Source organism: Salarias fasciatus, chromosome 4 (assembly GCF_902148845.1).
Source record: "Salarias fasciatus chromosome 4, fSalaFa1.1, whole genome shotgun sequence".
In the NCBI taxonomy this organism is placed as follows: domain Eukaryota; kingdom Metazoa; phylum Chordata; class Actinopteri; order Blenniiformes; family Blenniidae; genus Salarias; species Salarias fasciatus.
In genome coordinates this window covers 26,999,110-27,017,887 of record NC_043748.1, presented here as the reverse complement: position 1 = coordinate 27,017,887, position 18,778 = coordinate 26,999,110, and the positions used below count along the sequence as shown (strand labels likewise).

The window sequence follows — 18,778 nt, the reverse complement described above, 5'->3', positions numbered from 1 at the left end:
TTAGCGGACGTATTAAATACATTACAGCAGTCTTACCCCGACGGCGTACACATTGTTGCAGGAGACTTCAACCAGGCAAACCTGAAGTCTGTCCTGCCTAAATTCTACCAACATGTAAGCTGTGCTACTAGAGGGGAAAACACCTTAGATCACGTCTACACAAACATTAAACATGCATACAGAGCTATACAACTGCCACACTGAGGCCAGTCAGACCACCTGTCTCTGCTTCTTGCCCCTGCTTACACACCGCTAAGAAGAAGCACAACTCCAGTGACCAAGACCATCACAACCTGGCCCGAAGATGCTCTTCTTCAACTCCAGCACTGTTTCCAGCACACTGAATGGAGTGTCTCTGAACACCAGGACCTGACCCTACACACAGAGGCTGTACTATCCTACATTAAGTTCTGTACGGGGAATGTAACAGTGGAAAAATGCATCCGAGTGTTCCCAAATCAGAAGCCCTGGATGAACAGCCACGTCAAGACACTCCTCATGGACCGAAACACCGCCTTCAGATCTGGAAGCAAGGAACTGTACAGTGCTGCCAGAGCTGACCTGAAGAGAGGAATCAGGAAAGCGAAAGCAGAGCACAGACAGAGGATTGAAAGCCACCTCTCTGACAACAACTCTCGGTTGGTGTGGCAGGGAATTCAGCAGATCACAAACTTCAAGGGTCATACAAACTCAGGAGTAGTCCCGAGCACCGCACTAGCAGAGGAGTTGAACACCTTCTTTGCACGCTTTGAGACCCCCGCCCAAAAGGCTGCAGTCACATCCCCTCAGCCACATCCAACTTCCAGCTCCCAAGCACTGACTGTGCAGGCACATGAGGTGGAAAGGGTGCTGAAAAAGGTGAACCCCAGGAAAGCTTCTGGACCGGACGGTGTCCCGGGGAAGGTGCTCAAGGCCTGCGCCACACAACTCTCGCAGGTCTTCACCAAAATCTTTAACCTCTCCCTGACACAGTCCACCATCCCAGCGTGCCTGAAGTCTGCCACCATTATCCCAGTGCCAAAGAAATCTGCCACCACCAGCCATAAGGACTACCGCCCAGTGGCACTTACACCCATCATCACTAAGTGCCTGGAACGGCTGGTTCTCAACCACATCATGTCCTGCCTTCCTGCCTCTCTCGACCCCTACCAGTTCGCTCACAGAGCAAACAGGTCAACAGAGGATGCTATAGTATCACACACTGCACACTGCGCTGAGCCACTTAGAACACCGGGAGAGCTACGTCAGGATGCTCTTCGTTGACTTCACCTCAGCCTTTAATACCATCATCCCCGACACCCTGGTCAGGAAATTGATCGATCTGGGACTCCCCCCACTCACCTGCGCCTGGATCAAAGATTTCCTGACAAACCGACCCCAGACGGTTAAACTGGGGCCCCACCAGTCCTCCACCCGGTCACTGAGCACAGGCTCCCCACAAGGGTGTGTGCTGAGTCCACTGCTCTACACCCTCTACACCACGGACTGCAGACCCGCCCACTCCAGCAACACCATCATTAAGTTTGCGGATGATACAACGGTGGTGGGACTGATCACCAGGGGTGATGAGTCTGCCTACAGGGATGAAGTCCTGAAACTGGCTGAGTGGTGCTCGGCGAACAACCTGTCTCTGAACATCACAAAGTCCAAAGAAGTCATCGTGGACTTTAGGAAACGCAGGTCTGATCCACCTCCCCTTTTCATACACGGGGATCCAGTGGAGAGGGTCCACACCTCCACCTTCCTGGGCACTGTGATCACCGACAACCTCTCCTGGTCTGCAAACACCTCAGCTGTCTTTAAGAAGGCACAGCAGCGTCTGCACTTCCTGAGAGTTCTCAGGAAAAGTAACATCTGTGAGAAGCTGCTGGTGACCTTCTACCGCTCCACCATCGAGAGCATCCTGACCTACTGCATCACCGTGTGGTTCTCCCACTGCACCGAGGCAGACAGGCAGAGACTACAAAGAGTGGTGAGGACAGCTGAAAAGATCATCGGATGCCCTCTTCCCTCCATCAGAGACTTATTCACATCCCGCTGCCTCAGCAGAGCCGAGTCAATCAAAAGAGACAGTACCCACCCAGCACACCACCTGTTTGAACTGTTCCCCTCTGGCAGGCGCTACAGGTCCATCAAAACAAAGACAAACAGACTAAGAAACTGCTTCTTTCCACAAGCCATCACTGCACTGAATCTGAAGGGTCACTGACACACACGCACTCATGGAAATGTGCAATAATCTGCAAATACTGCAAGTTCTTTTCTATATATGATTTTTTTTTCTATTTATGTTTTCCTTTTAAATTTGCACTATTGTTGGTTGTTCTTTTAAATTATATATACACGGATGCTGCTTGAAATTTCGTTGCACTTTGTGCAATGACAATAAACTGATTCTGAGTTCTGAGTTCTGACTTGAACGTTCATCACCCGTGTTTGTATGTGCTCCTCTCTGAATGGAGAAGAGTGAGAAATGTTATTTGTGAGCTCACTCCTGTACAAACAGCTGCTGCGTCTCCACCAGCAGCGTCCACAAGAATGTGTATTTTCTGTCACCTGCAGCCAATGACGGTCCTAGAAAAGTGGCTCCTCCCCCTGTATTACCCGGAGTGTCTCTTCCCAGTATGGCTGAGTGTTACACTGAGTATGGAGGTGTGTGTTTCGGTGCTGTGCTGTGCTCACTGCTGCCTTCGGCCACCTACATGCTGTGATAGGTTGTGTTTGAACGGTCTCACTGGCCTCTGCAGACTGCTCAACTGTCCCTCTCCGTCTCCTTCTCAAATGTTGTAGTATGCATCAGCTCTCTTCCACATATTGCCATATTTAGCCCCTTCAGTCTCGTAGTCCCCTTTTCCCCAGAATGTCCCTTCAAAATTAAGTCCCGGCGCCATCATTTTGCTTCCCTGTCCAGGCTTTGAGAACGAGTAATGTGGAGGAAGAAAACTATCTCCCTCCTGCTTCTCTCTCCTCTCACATAGGAGCCCCGTCTCTTTTTCCTCTGCTTCAGCTGCAGCGCGATGTTTTCGAGCTCTCCTCACTCCCTCGGCCGCACTGTGCACTTCAATCATGGCATGCAACAGATATCAACGCTTCTTAATATTGAATTCGCTTGTGCATCTTTGATCCTGCATAAACACTCGCTTGTCCAACTCCACTCTCAATATCTTTTTGCTTTCGTCTCAAACACGCTATCATCTGTGTACACCATACCAAAAAAGTTACTCCTGCTGTGGGGAGGCAGCGCTACCCCATTCTTCTGCCACACATCCATTCTCTCTTTCACCTTTCAACATACATTTTCCTGTCTTTCACTACTCCGCCCGCAGCCTTATCAAAAATGGCCACATCTGTTCGGCATGAAACCCAAACAGCTCACACTTCAGCGAGTGTGTCGTCTGAAATGGATGTCAGGCTCCTGACACTCTCTGTCCAATTCCCCGTCCATTTTAATCTAAATGCTACCAACAGAAACAAAGTGGTAGTCCTTTTTCATCTTCAGCTGGAAAGCTCAGAGCGCTGTCCGTCTGCCTCTTAACACAGGCGAGTCTCCCTGACTCCCTTTAGATTAAAGTTGATTCCAGCCACGTCCTGAGACGCCGGTCAACTCAGAGAGCAGCCCGACTGCCTCTGGGGTCTGAGCCCAGACTATTACAACCATCAATCTGCTTAGTCAGGAAAACAAAATCTCCTCCGAACCAGAGTCCACAAACCCAGACCAGGATCACAACCTTTACTTTAGTTTCTCCAATCAGGCACTTTTGCAATCTTAGGATTGAACAGGTAGTGTACCGGGGCGACAGCAGCTCAGATGGTAGAGGGGGTCGTCTTATAACCGGAAGGTTGGCGGTTCGATCCCCGCTCCCGCAGGCGGAAAACTGTCGTCGTGTCCTTGGGCAAGACACTCCACCCACCTTGCCTAGTATGAAAGTTGTGAGAGTGAATGGGCGGTGGTGGTGGTATGGAGAGAATGAATAATGCAATGTAAAGCGTCCTTGAGTGTCCTGAAAAGCGCTATATAAAACCAATGCATTATTTATTATTATTATTATTACCGCCCAGCGGAACTTCAGTTTCAGTTCCTAGTTGGATCTGTTTCACTGACGCACTGACGTAGCAGCATGAGAAAAATCACCACGAGTTGGCTTCTTTTCAACACTTGGTCAGAGCTTTGTAAGTAATTTCACATTATGTTGGAGTATTTGTTACCTTTGTTGTGCATCTCTGTATGTCTGTCGTGTTGTTTTTTTTACTGCTGAGATACGTTTGGGTGACGAGTTTGGTTTTACCAGTGTAGTGCTGTGTATATCCAGCAGAGGGCCTCAGTACTGCGGTTGATGACAGGCTGTTTTTGCATCTGTTTAATTATACGAGGGGGGACCCAAAAGTTTCCGGACTGATTCTATTAATAAAAAAATACAATGAATTTCCGACTTTGGCCGCTAGATGTCGCTACAGGACAGCCTCATGCATAACTGTGCCAGGTTTGGTCTTCCCCCGTGATGCGGTCAGCTGACAGTCACTGTTTGTGTTGACAGAGTGACACCCCGCTCTTCAATTTTTCAAGATGGCGGATATCCACGGATATGCGCTCTGTCAAAACATTTTGTTTTTTATTGGGAAAACAGCGGCAGAAACACTCACCATGTTGCAGACATTCTTTAAGAAGGATTCTTAGGGTGTCTGAGTGGTTTGGCCCTTTAAGAGCGATTAGATTACATCACGAAGACCAGGCACGCAGAGGACAACAATCCACTTCCAGAACAGAGGAAAACGTCACAAAAACTGAAGAAGACGTCCTGGTAGATCCACGCAGGACTTTTGATGACATTGCAGAACTGATGGGAGTATTGTAGAGATCCAGACAGATGATCCTCAGGCGGTTATTGAAGCAGTGAGACGAAGGCTCCCGGAAATGGCCTCATCATAACAGACAGCAGACCACAGGACGCCCCGTTACGCACAGAAATAGCACCAGATGTTGTGCATAAAGCATATTTTTGGACTAAAACCGTGACCAGCCAGCCTCCCCACCGCCACATTCACCTGATCTGGCCCCGGGCGACGGCTTTCTGTTGTCAAAGATGAAACTGGAGCGGCAGCGGAAAGGTAAGACAGGCATACAGGCGGGGGAGGGGAAATCGAAGTTCTATCTTTCGGGCACAGTTACGCACGGTCATGGCGACTCTTCTGAACAGTGAAAATCTCGGGTGCAGCGTTGTATTCAAGCCAAAGGAGAGGATTTTGAAGGTGACAGTTTCAAATAATTGCGAAGATTAAAAAATAAAAAGTTATAACTACAGTCCGGGAACTTTTGGGTCCACCCTCGTATTAACAATGTTTGGTGTGATTTTTAAGACTGTGAATGTCATATTTTTCATTATGTCAAAGACAACAGACATTATATTTTGTAATGTTGTTTTATTTTCATCCTTTGTAGTCTTACAAAAAAACTGAATGGAGGAAAAAGTATAAAGAAATAAAACTGAGGAACAAAAGAGTCAAAAAGAAGAAACATCATTACTCAACAAAACTTCTGGAGCTTTTGTCCTTCCATCCATGTTAACTATCTGTCTAGCTGCACAAAGCTGGAAACGTGTTGCGAGGGCAGAATAGGTAGTATCTTACCTTTTTATTTCATGCCAGCTGGTTGTGGTCTTGGAGAGATCATTGCAGTCTCCTATTGTCACCTTCGGGATCCTGTTCGTGACGCCATTTGTTTTGGTGAAAATCTTCTGTCCGTCTCCACGGTGCCGCTCCGGCCGAGGCTTCCCCTCCAATCACGCCTCGATCCCACAGAGCCTTTTTGGATCCCAAAACCAAAGTTCACAATGAGGACCTGACGTTTTCTGGCTTTCAGTGTGTGAGTTTATTACAGCGAGATGTTGTTTCCCTGCCACAGAATTCTGGTCCTGGAGTCCCTGGTCTACCCCAAAGTAGCGTCCGGCAGGCAAAAGGCCATGTCTAGTATGCGTGAGTGTGTGTGTGTGTTTATGAACACTCGCTCGCAGGCGGGGTTCTCAAGCTGAGGCTCTCGGTAGTTTTCCATCTTCCGCCCTGTCAAGTCATCCTCACTCCCAGGCTCAGGGTCAGTCAGTCCCAGTTTCTGCATCTCAGGCTCCGACATTCCGTCCTTTGCTCCCCCAGGTGTTATCTGCAAGAGCTCAGACAACAACACTGATTGGGACTTCCAGTGCTGTTCCCAGGGTCGTAATTACAGTTTTATCAAAATCTACACAAGCAAGTTTATTGCATTCACATTATAGTACTTTTCCCCTCAAATACCATATGTAAGCAAGCAAGCGTTGGAATAAAAATATTTGAAAAAAAATAATTCCCACATGAGATGAATAAGTGAGGTTTTCGTTTGATCCCTCAATGACAGCCGTGCCCAATCCTGTTCCTGGAGCCCCTATCCAGCATGTTTTAGTTCTCTCCTTGCTTCCACACACCTGAATGCAATGACGGGCTCGTCCCTGGGTTTTTTTTCTAAGGTGCTTGGCAATGACAGAATCATTAGATCCCGGTGTGTTGAAGCAGGAAAGACCTAGAACATGCTGGATAGGGGCTTCGCAGGAACAGGATTGGGCAGCCCTGCTCTATGACATTCCTGCAGGCCATAGTGGATGCTTCAGTATTTCCAGGTGGTGCTAGAGAGCACATTTTAGCCCTCTGGCAGTTAACATTTTAAAGCAAAAATACAGTCATGATGTACAGGAGATGTATTGGCCTTCAGATGAAATAAACTACATGCTGGCTTGATGTTGTTTCTGTTCAGGTGCCCGTGTGGACGCCCTGGACCGAGCTGGCAGGACCCCACTGCATCTGGCTCGATCTAAGCTCAACATCCTGCAGGAGGGAGATTCCCGCAGCTTGGAAACCCTGAGAGGTGAAGTCACCCAGGTAGAGAAGGGGGAACGTTGGCCTGGGGGTTGGTGATGGTGGTAATGGATCGAGGTCACCCGGTCCAGAGAGCACCGTGACGCCTCTGCGCTGCTCAGCAGGACTCTTCTCTTGTAGATCATCCAGATGCTGAGAGAGTACCTGAACCTGATGGGCCAGAGTGAAGCTAAAGAGAGGCTGGAGCACATTTCAACACAGCTGCAGCACACACGAACCAAAGAGCAGGTGACTCCACAGACTCCCTGAGGGATTCTCACCTTCACATCAAACCTTACTGCTGCTTCACTCCTGTCTTCACACCATGCCTGTCTTCATTTTCCAGGTGGATGAAGTCACTGATCTATTGGCCAGTTTTACATCGCTAAGTCTACAGAAACAGAAGTTGGGAGATTTGTAGGCAGAGGATAGAGTGCGTAGAGAGCTGAGGCCCAGATACGTTTCCTGCTGAGTGTGCCCAAAGCACAGCTCCAGCTTCAACTCACATTCGCTCCAGCACAACAGCTTTGAATTGTCACTGCTGAGCAAATTTTGTCCAAATATGAAAAACCAGAGGGCCAAGTGTACTGGGACCTTGGAGCATGCATGTGTGTGTATGCGTGCGTGTGTGTGTTTTATCAGACATGTTGTATGAGACAGTATTCTATGGAGTTCATCTCCAGTGCATATTTCTATCATTGCCTTGTGTTGCATGTTCCTGGTGAGTTGTCTCTTTAAAAAAATAAATAAAACTTAAAAAAAAAAAGGGCCAATTGTTGAAATTTCTGGATGTAAATCAAAGAATCTTGTTTGTTTGGATGTTGTGCTGGATAATTTATACAAGTTATGCATGTCGATCACTGTCTGGTTGTATCACGTTCACATTGCAGTCTGACGACTTGAAAGGATAAGTTCAGTTTAAACAGTTTTAACGTTTTTTATGGAATTAAGTACAACACTGTACTCATCCACAAGGCTTTTCTGATCCGAACAGAGCTTCGGGAGAAATTTAGATCCAAAATCAAGCGGCGGACATCCGTATGCGTCTAGCAGACGGGGCATCAGTAACGCCGCTCCTAAAACGGCTTTAATCATCCAAAAACTCATTAATTTCACCAATATTTCATCACGGTCCGCTCAGCCTCTCCTCCACCACAGCCCGGGGTCGCCAGATATGTCATATATGCAGATACATGTTCGATTTGAATGTAGTACTTGGCGTCCACGCGTATCTAGACAGCTACATCTAGATACCTATGTCTGTATGTCGAGGCGGTAGTGTGACATAAGCGAGAGCTACAGAAGCCGCAGTGTTGTTGTGTGTGTTTTTTCGACTGCCGATCCTACCGCATGTTTCTGATCCCTGCTCTTGGAATAAACATCCCCACGCTGCCAAACGCCTCTGGACTTCTTTCAAGCAGATTACAGAGATCAATGTTTCGGGTGTTTATTGACCTCTGACCTGAAAACTTTGTCGATGGCGCCGCGCCTTGCGCAGTACAGCTCATTGTCTCCGGGGCAACCGGAGGCTACACATGGTGCTTTTTTTTCCAGTGTAGTGTAAAATGGACGAATATCTGTTGGATGAAGATGTTGTGGATGAGAACTTTGAATATGAAGGGTGTCCTTACAGTTTGGAGCCAGAATATACAGATGAAGAGCTCATCGAGAGGCGAGGCAGAGGAAAGAGGAGAACGGCTGCCAGAGCCGTACTGCGCATGGCCAGGCAGCCGTAAACAAAGTTTCAGGTCAGAGGTCAACAAAACCACAACATTTATCTCGACACCGGGCTGTGGTGGAGGAGCGGCGTGAGCGGACCGTGATGAAATGTTGGAGAAACTAATGAGTTTTTGGACGATTAAAGCCGTTGTAGGAGCGGCGTTACCGATGCCCCGTCTGCTAGACCTGTACGGATGTGCGCCGCTCGATTTTGGATCTAAATTTCTCCCGAAGCACTGTTGGGATCAGAAAAGCCTTCTGGGTGAGGATATTGTTCTTCATTCTATAAACAACGTGAAAACTGTTTAAACCGAGCTTATCCTATCTTAGCTTATCCAATGTAGTGTGAATGATCATGCAAAAAAATTCAACATTGGCAAGAAATCAGAATTGAGCATCCAGACCTGCAGTGAGAACATAGCCTCAAAACGTTTGAATTTAATGCTGTGTAAAAAAAATCCAGTGCAACATATGTAAACCCCATTTTACCCTGTAAAACTCTTCTTCTGGTCGTTTCGGCACGTCTTCTCCTCTCCCAACTGTTACGGATTGCCAGAGGTGGGTTTTTTTTCAATCGTGGACAATGAAGTTTTTATTGTAGAAGTTAAGAAAAAAAAACTATTTTGTGGGATTATGTTATTACGTCGATGTATTTTGTGGAAATCTGTCTTTCACCAGGTGTCTCCGCCGCTGACGCGTCCGGTGTAAAATGAGGGAACATGCATTTGTGGAATGAGCAGCAGAGCATAATGTTTTGGCTGTAAACACTTTTCTTTCCTGTTGCTGTTTAGTACCTCCAGGTTTCTTTCCACATTTCCATTTTATTTTTATTTTAGGCTTTATTAAAGACAGCAAAAAGTACACAAATATATGATTTAAAAAAATGCTAAATTGTGTGGTGGCGGGGCGTGGTTGGAGCTCAGCTCTGGAGGAGAGGTTGTGAAGCAGACCTCAGGGAAGTGGCAGGAGAGGTGAGAGGGAACACCTGTGACTGGTGCTCTGTTCCCACTGAAACGAGCAGTTCGACGTGTGGTTTTTACAGTTTTTCACAATTGTTAACACACAAAAATCTAAACTTTGGCACAATTTGTACAACCTTAACTTCATGTACCATTCGCTCGACTCGAATTGTCACTACTTCACACTCCCTTATGACTCCGCTAGACTCTGACTTTCCTTCTTTACACTCTGACGCCAACTGCACATCACCTCGTGGTCTAAACTCTACACACTATGTTCAGTTGTTGCACACACCTCTCATGTAAAAGCTCAAAGCTTCAACCGACAATACACTCTACAGTCAATCGCACATTAACTTGTTGTCAAAACACTACAAACAATGTTCTGTTGCTACACACACGTCTCATGTAACATCTCAGTGGTGTCAACCAACAACACACAAGTGTTCAAAACTCAACAAATTCAGGTCAGTACACTGTATACCAGGGGTCGGCAACTGGCGGCCCGCGGGCCAAATCCGGCCCGCCAAACCGTCCAATCCGGCCCGCGACTGGATTCCAACACCCTCACACACGCACCCCCGGGGCCGCGAGTGGACGCACGCCCCTCTGAATGGACGGCCCCCGCCCACCGGATGTACGGATGTATGCCTTGACCGCCAGTACCCCCCCCCCCCCCCCCCCCCCCCCCCCCCCCAGCACCGTGGATGTATGCCTCCGTAGCTCCCGCCGCTATCCAAGTCCCCCCCCGGACCGTGGTCTACACTGGAACCTCTCTTCATTAGCTATGAACCAGGTCTACAGGGTCCCGTTCCAAAGAAACACAAGAAACACAGACCAGGTGACGGAGCTACAGCTCCAGTTTGTGCTTGTAAGTCCCATACAGTACAGTAAAGCACTGACATACAGGTATTGTAGCCTACCTCTGATGTACAGTAACACATTTTTTTTTCCTTTTCTACAGTGTCTTTTGACCTCTGTCCGCACAGTAACTTGCATTCTCTCTGTTGTTTCAGCGAGTCGAGGGGCTTGATGTGGCGAGTGAACTATATGAATATATTATTTTGATAACACTTCACTTGAAGCACCCGGTATAACACATTATAAGTAGTTATAAACACTCATAAATGATCACAATGCTTTATAAGCAACTGTACAGCATAGGATTATGGTTAGGGTCAGGTCCTGATGTTATCAAGCATGTTGATCATTGATGAGTGTTTATAACTACAGTTATACAGTGCTATAATGTACTTATAATGTGTTATACAGAGGTGCTTCAAGTAAAGTGGTACCATTATTTTCATAGATGAGGCTGGGTTTACTGTAATCTGGTCAAGGGGAGGTGCAGGGGAAGAAATGTCGTAGGCCAGCGGGCCATTGTTGGGGTCCCCGGCCAGTGTGGTGGGAGCATAACTGTGTGTGCAGCACTAAATCACCATGGTGTCCTGCTCCGCCATGTACGTCTTGGTGCCTATAACACAGACTTGCTGCTGGCCTTGCTTGATGACCTCCACGAACAACTTGTTCCACCAGATCACACTAATGATCCTCAAAGAGTTACTGATGTTGTCCTCTGGGACAGTGTGCGTTTCCACCGGGCTCTGCTTGAACGTCAGTGGTTCCAGGACCAGCCGCACTTTACGCTGTTATTCCTCCCACATTACGCTCCATTCCTCGACCCCATAGAGGAGTTCTTCTCTGCTTGGAGGTGGAAGGTGTATGAGTGAAACCTCCAGACCCAGGTCCCACTGGTCCAGGCCATGGAAGGAGCCTGTGGGGACGTCAGCCTCGAGTCCATTCAGGGATTCATGCGCCACTCAAGGCTCTTCCAGAGACGTCTCCATAGGGAGAACCTGGCCTGTGATGTGGACGAGGCCTCTGGCCTGACAGGAACCAAAGGCATGATGATGCTGGATCATGATGATTCCTCAACTTTGTCCAAGAATAAAACATTTTTGGCTACATATCTGTGTGCTGTTTTAAGTTTTAATTTTTCTATGAAAATATAGGCTACATTGAGTCACTTTTACAAAAGGAGAAATATCTTCTTTTCCAGAGTCACTGTCATTCATATGGTGGGTTCCATTTTAGTTGTGGACTACAAAGTGCTGTAAATGCTTGGTAGTGTGCAGCAAAAGCTTACTTGTGTGTGCTCAATGAATGGTATGTGTCATACGACTGTGTGTAGCAAATGAAAACATGAGTTCCATTTTGTGAACACAATGTAGAGATTTGATGGCAAGCGTGTTCTTGCAAAGGCAGTGTCAGGTTTAGCATTTTGTGTGTGCAGTTTTCATTTTGTGTGTGCAGTATTGAGAAATGTGTGTTAACGATCGTGAAAAACTGTAAACGGGTTGACCCGCTTTCAATCGGCAACTGATTCCTTTCCCACCGCCTGCAGACTCTGGTCTAATCGCCTGCAGGCGAGCTGCATGGCTGCATTTTTCCATGCTGATGATGTCCCACGTTGATGACATCATCAGCACGACTGAGCACGGAGAACTAAACAATGCAGAGGGCTCGACGAATCTCCTCTTCACCACGGATCGAGAGAAGGTCTTTGATCAATGCTGGGTCATCTTGACAAAGGAAACGCTGTGTCCAAAAACAACAACTGGCATGCTAATGTAGCCACGCTACGGCGACGTCATCGCGTAAATTACCCTGTCGACTCGGGTCTGCCTTTCATCGGAGGCCAGCCGATTAAAACCCGGGTTGAAATGCTGCTTAAACCCTTTCCCACTGCCATGGGGAGCCGGGTATTAGCGGGTTTAAACTGTTTTTTTGGCCAGTGGGAAAGAGTAATCACTGATTACCTCTCTCCCTCGCTCACAGCAGATGGCGGGGCTTAAAAGACCGACTCCGGCAGTCGGCTGGAGTCGTGCTGCTGGAGGACTGACCGGCTCGGGAGCCGTCTGGAGAGCAGTCTACGGAGGCTCTACATTGATGCTCAGGGGAATAAAGTGTTGGAATGACTTTGGCTGTGTTCACTCTGTGTCGGAGGACTCACGTGGAGGGAAAGAGCACATTCATTTCACCATTTATGACTGATGTTTCTTTGAATCAGATCACAGTCACATGTCAAAACCTTTGCAGGAGGAGACTCAGTCTCGTCCTGCTGCTAACATTAAAATCTGTTCGGATAGTAAAAGGCTACAATCATACAATATTGCACGCCCCAGCTGCCGAACAGGACAAGGGAAAAAAAAAAAAAAAAAGTGTTTTTTATAGGGGGAAAGATGTGGTGTCATTGTTGTGAATTACGTTACCCAGCATGCCATGGGGTACAGGAAGCAGAGCCGCGTAGCAGGGCCAATGTGGAGACGTTTCTCATGTAAACAATAAATGTAAATAGCGTTCACACCTCGTCTGATTATTATAAGAATAAATCAAGACAGCACAACCTGCAAAACCCAAAATGCATTGCGTCAATGGGAGGGGGTCCGCAATAAACTTTGTCGTACAGCCACAAAATTCGGTATACACACGCGCCTTGTCAGGACAAACAAAAAATATTATTATGACCCCGCCCTCAGAACAGCAGGAAAGCAGCTATCTGGGATTAAATTTTCAAAAATGATGAGTCGCTGTTTTCCAGGGCGTTGTATAAAATGTTCGTTTTGATTGCGCGCTTCTCCAAATGAGCTGGAATTTGGTGGACACCATCTACACAAGTAGAGAATTAAAAGTTATCCAAATCATAAATCGTCAGTTCACAGTTTCCGTGTGGCAACACCGCAAATTAGATCTCAAATTTTGCCATTTTTTGTCCATGATAAATGGCTGCCATTTGTACATAACGAATCCAATCTCAAGCAAATTTTAAACACTTATTGACCCTTCCTATCTGGACACATTGACTATGAAATTTTAACAATCGGCTTTACAGCGCCCCCTACAGAATCAAAATAAAATCTGTATGGGGAGTAAAATTATTAGTTTGTCAGAAATTAATGACATTTGGGTGACTATTCCTTCATGTGGTCCCAATCAAAAAATGAAATGGTAACCATGTTGTAATTTTAAAGCTATAGTGCGTAACTTATAAATGTCTATGAACGTCTGTTTTAGCCAAGCCACTACTACTGGAGATGACAAAATGCAGATTAAGCCGATCGGCTCCTCTAACATGTCGCAGGATTTTTCAATATACATAATTATTGCTTTGCGTGTCGACCGGCGACATTCCCGCGCTGGCGTGCAGGAAATTACGCATTTTACGTCACAACAAGAAGGGAGGGGGAGGACGGGAGGGTCTCACAGCAACAGGCTCAGCTCACAGTCTCAGGCAGACCGAGGAAGCCACATGCTATCAGGGTTTCTGCCAGATCTTTTCAGTCCGGGCGCCGCCCGCGATAAATTGTGCAGCGTCCGGCCAACGGAGAGGAGGAAAAAAAAGCTCTCCAACGGTCGAACACCGGCAGCATTGGCAGTGTTAGCCATTAGCAGCGTTAGCAGCGACACCAAACCCCACCCCGGCCAAACTCTTTTCCTCCAGAAAACACTGTACTTTGTCTGTAACACTCCGTTTTTCATCAAGAAGCAGCTACTGGAGACCAACGGACAACAAATGATTTCCGCTGACGACCACTGGGTCTTTTCATCCTCTAACCTGTCAGTTAGCAGGCATTAGCAGGCACCGTGTCTCCCGTTTTAATAAGCTATTTGCGTTTCTGTGGCAAAAAAAAAAGAAAACAATAATTACCTCTTCGGAAGAGTTCATCTTTTTTTCACCAGTTGTCCTTATTCATACAGAATAAAACCCGCTTCCAACGGTGATTCGTGCTGTGGAAACCCTGCAGCGGTTGGGGGGAGAGGGGGAGGGGGGGACACCTGGGCGTACGTTATGTGGAAGCGCCGGCTTTATTGTTGTAAGAACGCAGAATTCCGCTAGAGGGCAACCGAAGTTATGCACTATAGCTTTAACGATGTTGCCGTGGCGATGGCTGAAGTTCCCCATGTTATTTTAATGGGCCCAAGTGAAAAATTTCCCATTTTGACCGTTTTCCATAACGTCGTACAAAATGTTTGTTTTGATCGTGCACTTCGCCAAATGAGCTGAAATTTGGTGTACACCATCTACACAAGAAGAAAAAGAAAAGTTATCATAAATCTTCAGTTCACGGTTTCTGCATGGCAGCGCTGCAAAGTTGATGTCAAATTTTGGCTTTTTTGTGCATGATAAATGGCTGCCATTCCTACATAATGACTCCAATCCAAACCAAATCTTATTAAACACTTTTTGACGGGGCGGGTCAGGTAAGCAGCCGGCGAGGGCCTTTTGACGCCTCTTGCAGCTTTAATGTTTATTTTCCTTTTTTTGAGCACGATAAAAACAAGGCTGCTACAGCTTAATAACGCCATTTTTTAGCTTTAATTCATTTTTTTTGAGTAATAAATATCTTCTTTACAACCTTTAACTTCCCATCCAAAAGTATGAATTAATGGAACCAGTCAAAGGACTTTAAAAATGAGCAAATTACAATATTATAGTCTGAGTATGTGTTTTCAAACATATGTGGTTCAATTTGTGGTAGTTACGGTAACCGGCCAGTAGGTGGAGCTGTGCTAATTGCTCTTACATGTTTTGTCAAGGTTGTTTCTGGTAAGACCACCTGAGAAAGCAACCAGAACAAACAACAGCGGCCCTAACGGGACACAGGACGTAACAGTACCCCTCCTCCTACGTGCGCCACCAGGCGTACGAATCGATCGATCAGGGTGAAGGCGGTGGAACTCTCGGAAGAGTTCCGGGTCCTCAATGCGTCCACGCAGAACCCAGGACCGCTCCTCTGGCCCACAACCCTCCCAGTCGACCAGGTACTGGACTCCTCGAACCCGGCGGCGAACATCCATAAGGCGACGCACCGTGTAGACCAGGCCTCCATCCAACATCCTGGGTGGAGGTGGGGGACGGACAGGGGGGGGCAGAGCACTTTCTGCCACCGGTTTGATCTGAGACACATGAGAAGTCGAATGAATGCGCATAGACGAGGGGAGTTTGAGGCGTATCGCACTGGGGCTGATGATCTTCTCTATCTCAAAAGGTCCCACAAAGCGGGGAGCCAGCTTTCTCGACTCAGCCTTGAGCGGAAGATCCTTAGCCTTTAACCACACCCGCTGTCCAGGGGTGTATGAAGGTGCAGCAGTGCGTCTGCGGTTGGCCTGAAGCTCCATCTTGTGGACAGACCTGAACAAAGCAGAACGGGCTCTCCTCCAGATTCGCTCACACCTCCTCATGGTTGCCTGGACAGAAGGGGCAGCCAACTCCTGCTCGTGGGATGGGAACAGAGGGGGCTGATACCCTAAGGAGCACTGGAAAGGGGATAAACCCAAAGCAGAACTAACCAAGAGTTATGGGCATACTCCACCCAAAGGAGGTGACTACTCCAAGCTGAGGGATTCTCTGAGGAGACACATCTCAGGAAAGTTTCCATCTCCTGGTTAAGCCGTTCCGTCTGGCCATTAGACTGAGGATGAAAACCAGAGGTCAGGCTTACCTTGGCCCCCAGAGCGGAACAGAATGCCCTCCAAGCCTCAGAGGTGAATTGGGGTCCCCGATCCAAAACTATGTCCGCGGGGATTCGATGAATGTGAAATGCCTCAGAAACCAGAAGATCCACCGTCTCTTTGGCTGAAGGGAGCTTACTGAGGGCAACAAAATGGGCAGCCTTAGAGAATCTGTCCACAATGGAGAGGATGGCAGTCTTACCATTGGAGGGAGGGAGTCCGGTAACAAAGTCCAGGGCTATATGAGACCAGGGACGACTGGGAACTGGCAGAGGCTGAAGTACACCAGAGCTGGGTCGATTAGAAGTCTTATTTCATGTGCAGGTAACGCAGGCTGGCGCAAACTCCCGAGTGTCTTTGTCCATGGAAGGCCACCAGAACTTCTGGCGTAGCACATCCAAAATTCGAGTGACCCCCGGATTGCAGAAAAGATGGGATGTGTGAGCCCACTGCAAGACCTGAGAGCGGACAGAGTTGGGCACAAACAAACAGTGTGCAGGACCATTCCCTGGACCTGGCTCATGCTGTTGAGCCTGTTGCACTAGAGACTACAACTCCCATGTGAGAGAACCGACAGTGCAAGACTGGGGAAGGATGGAAACCGGTTCTGATGGGGGGTCCTCGGTGGCAAACTGGCGTGACAGAGCGTCTGGCTTGATGCTTCGTGACCCCGGATGGTAGATCAAGGTGAAGTTGAAACATCCAAAAAACAGAGTCCACCGGGCCTGGTGGGAGTTCAGACGTTTAGCAGAACGCACATACTCAAGGTTCTTGTGATCAGTCCACACAATGAATGGCTGCTCAGCCCCCTCCAGCCAGTGCCTCCACTCCTCCAACGCCAGCTTGACCGCCAGGAGTTCTTGGTTGCTGATGTCATAATTGCATTCTGCTGGTGAGAGACAGCGAGAAAAAACAGCACAGGGGTGAAGCTTATTGTCTGAGGTTGGGCGTTGAGACAGAACGGCTCCCACTCTGGTTTCCGAGGCATTTACCTCCACCACAAACTGGAGACTGGGATCAGGCTGAATTAGTATGGGAGCCGAAGTGAACCGAACCTTGAGTTCTTGGAAGGCCTTAGCGGCCTCAGGAGACCAAACAAATGGACAAGTGGTGGATGTGAGAGCAGTGAGGGGTGCAGCGATCTTACTGTTGTCCCTGATGAACGGGCGGTAAAAGTTGGCAAAACCCAGGAACCGTTGAAGCTGCTTCTGATTCTCCGGCTGAGGCCACTCCTGCACAGCAGCCAGCTTAGATGGATCCGTGCGAGTCTCTCATTGTGAGATGATGAAATCCAAGAAGGACACAGTGGACTGATGAAACTCACACTTCTCCGCCTTAACATACAGGTAGTTCTTCAGGAGTCTCTCCAGGACCAGGCGGACATGTTGGATCTGTTCCTCAGTGCTGCGGGAGTAGATCAGGACATTGTCAAGGTACACAAAAATGAAGCGATCAGTGAAGTCTCTGAGGTTCATGAGGTTCATTCATGAGGTTCTGGAAATCCGCAGGGGCATTAGTGAACCCAAACGGTATAACCAAGTACTCAAAATGACCCAGCGGGTTGTTAAATGCTTCCACTCATCTCCCTCATGGATGCAGACCAGGTGATAGGCATTGCGGAGATCCAGCTTAGTAAACACCGTGGCACCATGCAGAGGAAGGAAAGCGGAGCTAAGCAGGGGTAAGGGATAACGGTTCTTTATAGTGATGTCATTGAGTCCTCAGAAGTTGATGCAAGGTCTCAAAGAGCCGTCCTTCTGACTAACAAAGAAAAACCCCACTCCTACCGGAGATGAAGAGGGACGGATGGTACCAGCAGCCAGAGACTCATGAATGTAGGTCTCCGTAGCGGCGCGCTCAGGTCGAGACAGGTTGTACAGCCGGCTACGGGGCAAGGTAGCTCCTGGAAGCAGATCAATAGGACAGTCATATGGCTAGTGAGGCGGCAGAGAAAGTGCCTTTTGCTGACTGAACACCGGGGCCAGGTCGTGGTAAACATCGGGAACAGATGAGAGATCAGTGGGTTCAGGAGAAGGCAGCTGAGAAGATTCATCAGGTGTTAGCGCTGAATGTAAACAGTGGTTCAAACAGAATGGGCTCCAGGAATTAGAAAAGAGAGTCTCCTGATGGTTACCAGAGAGCACAAGATTCACAGGACCAGTATTATGGCTGACAAGAGCTAAATGAAGTCCATTAAGTGACCTCACTGCTAGCTTAGACTCCTGCGGAACAAAGGGAATGCTAAGCTGACGGGCTAACTGGGCAGCGATAGGCATAGAATGAGACTGATAGCAAAGCGTGCCAGTTACCTCAAATTGCTGCAGAGTTAGAAGTTCGATTCACCCGCAGCCCCTCGTTTACTCGAGAAGGCCGGTCCTTTAATGGCTGCTTGGGACAGTTGGAGGCATTCTACCACGGACTGCCACAGTAAAGGCTGGTATTGGTGACTCTGTGACATCCCCTCTCCTATGAAAAACGCCAGACCCTCTTGATCTGTTTCGGAACCGAATCCAGGGGTGAAGACACCAACTCCGCCAATGCAGCCTGGACCGCAACAGATTCTACGGGTACTGAGGCACGAAGGAGTCGCTCACGCCGGCGCTGTCGGATGCGGTTATCAATACTGATGCTTAATGCAATGAGGGTCTGCAAATCCTGTGGTCGCTCACGTGTAGCCAGTTGGTCTTTAAGATGTTCTTGGAGACCCTGAT

The 18,778-nt window shown here is 47.9% G+C and overlaps 1 protein-coding gene across 1 annotated transcript in view; it reads left to right on the top strand.

Annotated features, from left to right (window-relative positions):
* LOC115387773 (ankyrin repeat domain-containing protein 54-like) overlaps positions 1-7,623 on the top strand; it is a 40,980-nt gene extending 33,357 nt beyond the window's left edge. Inside the window, exons 6-8 of the mRNA XM_030090626.1 lie at positions 6,776-6,900; positions 7,018-7,125; positions 7,223-7,623. Of these exons, the coding sequence (XP_029946486.1) occupies positions 6,776-6,900; positions 7,018-7,125; positions 7,223-7,297 (308 nt within the window). The 3' untranslated portion in view covers positions 7,298-7,623. The remainder of the gene's footprint in view (positions 1-6,775; positions 6,901-7,017; positions 7,126-7,222) is intronic.
* Positions 7,624-18,778: the final 11,155 nt, after the last annotated feature.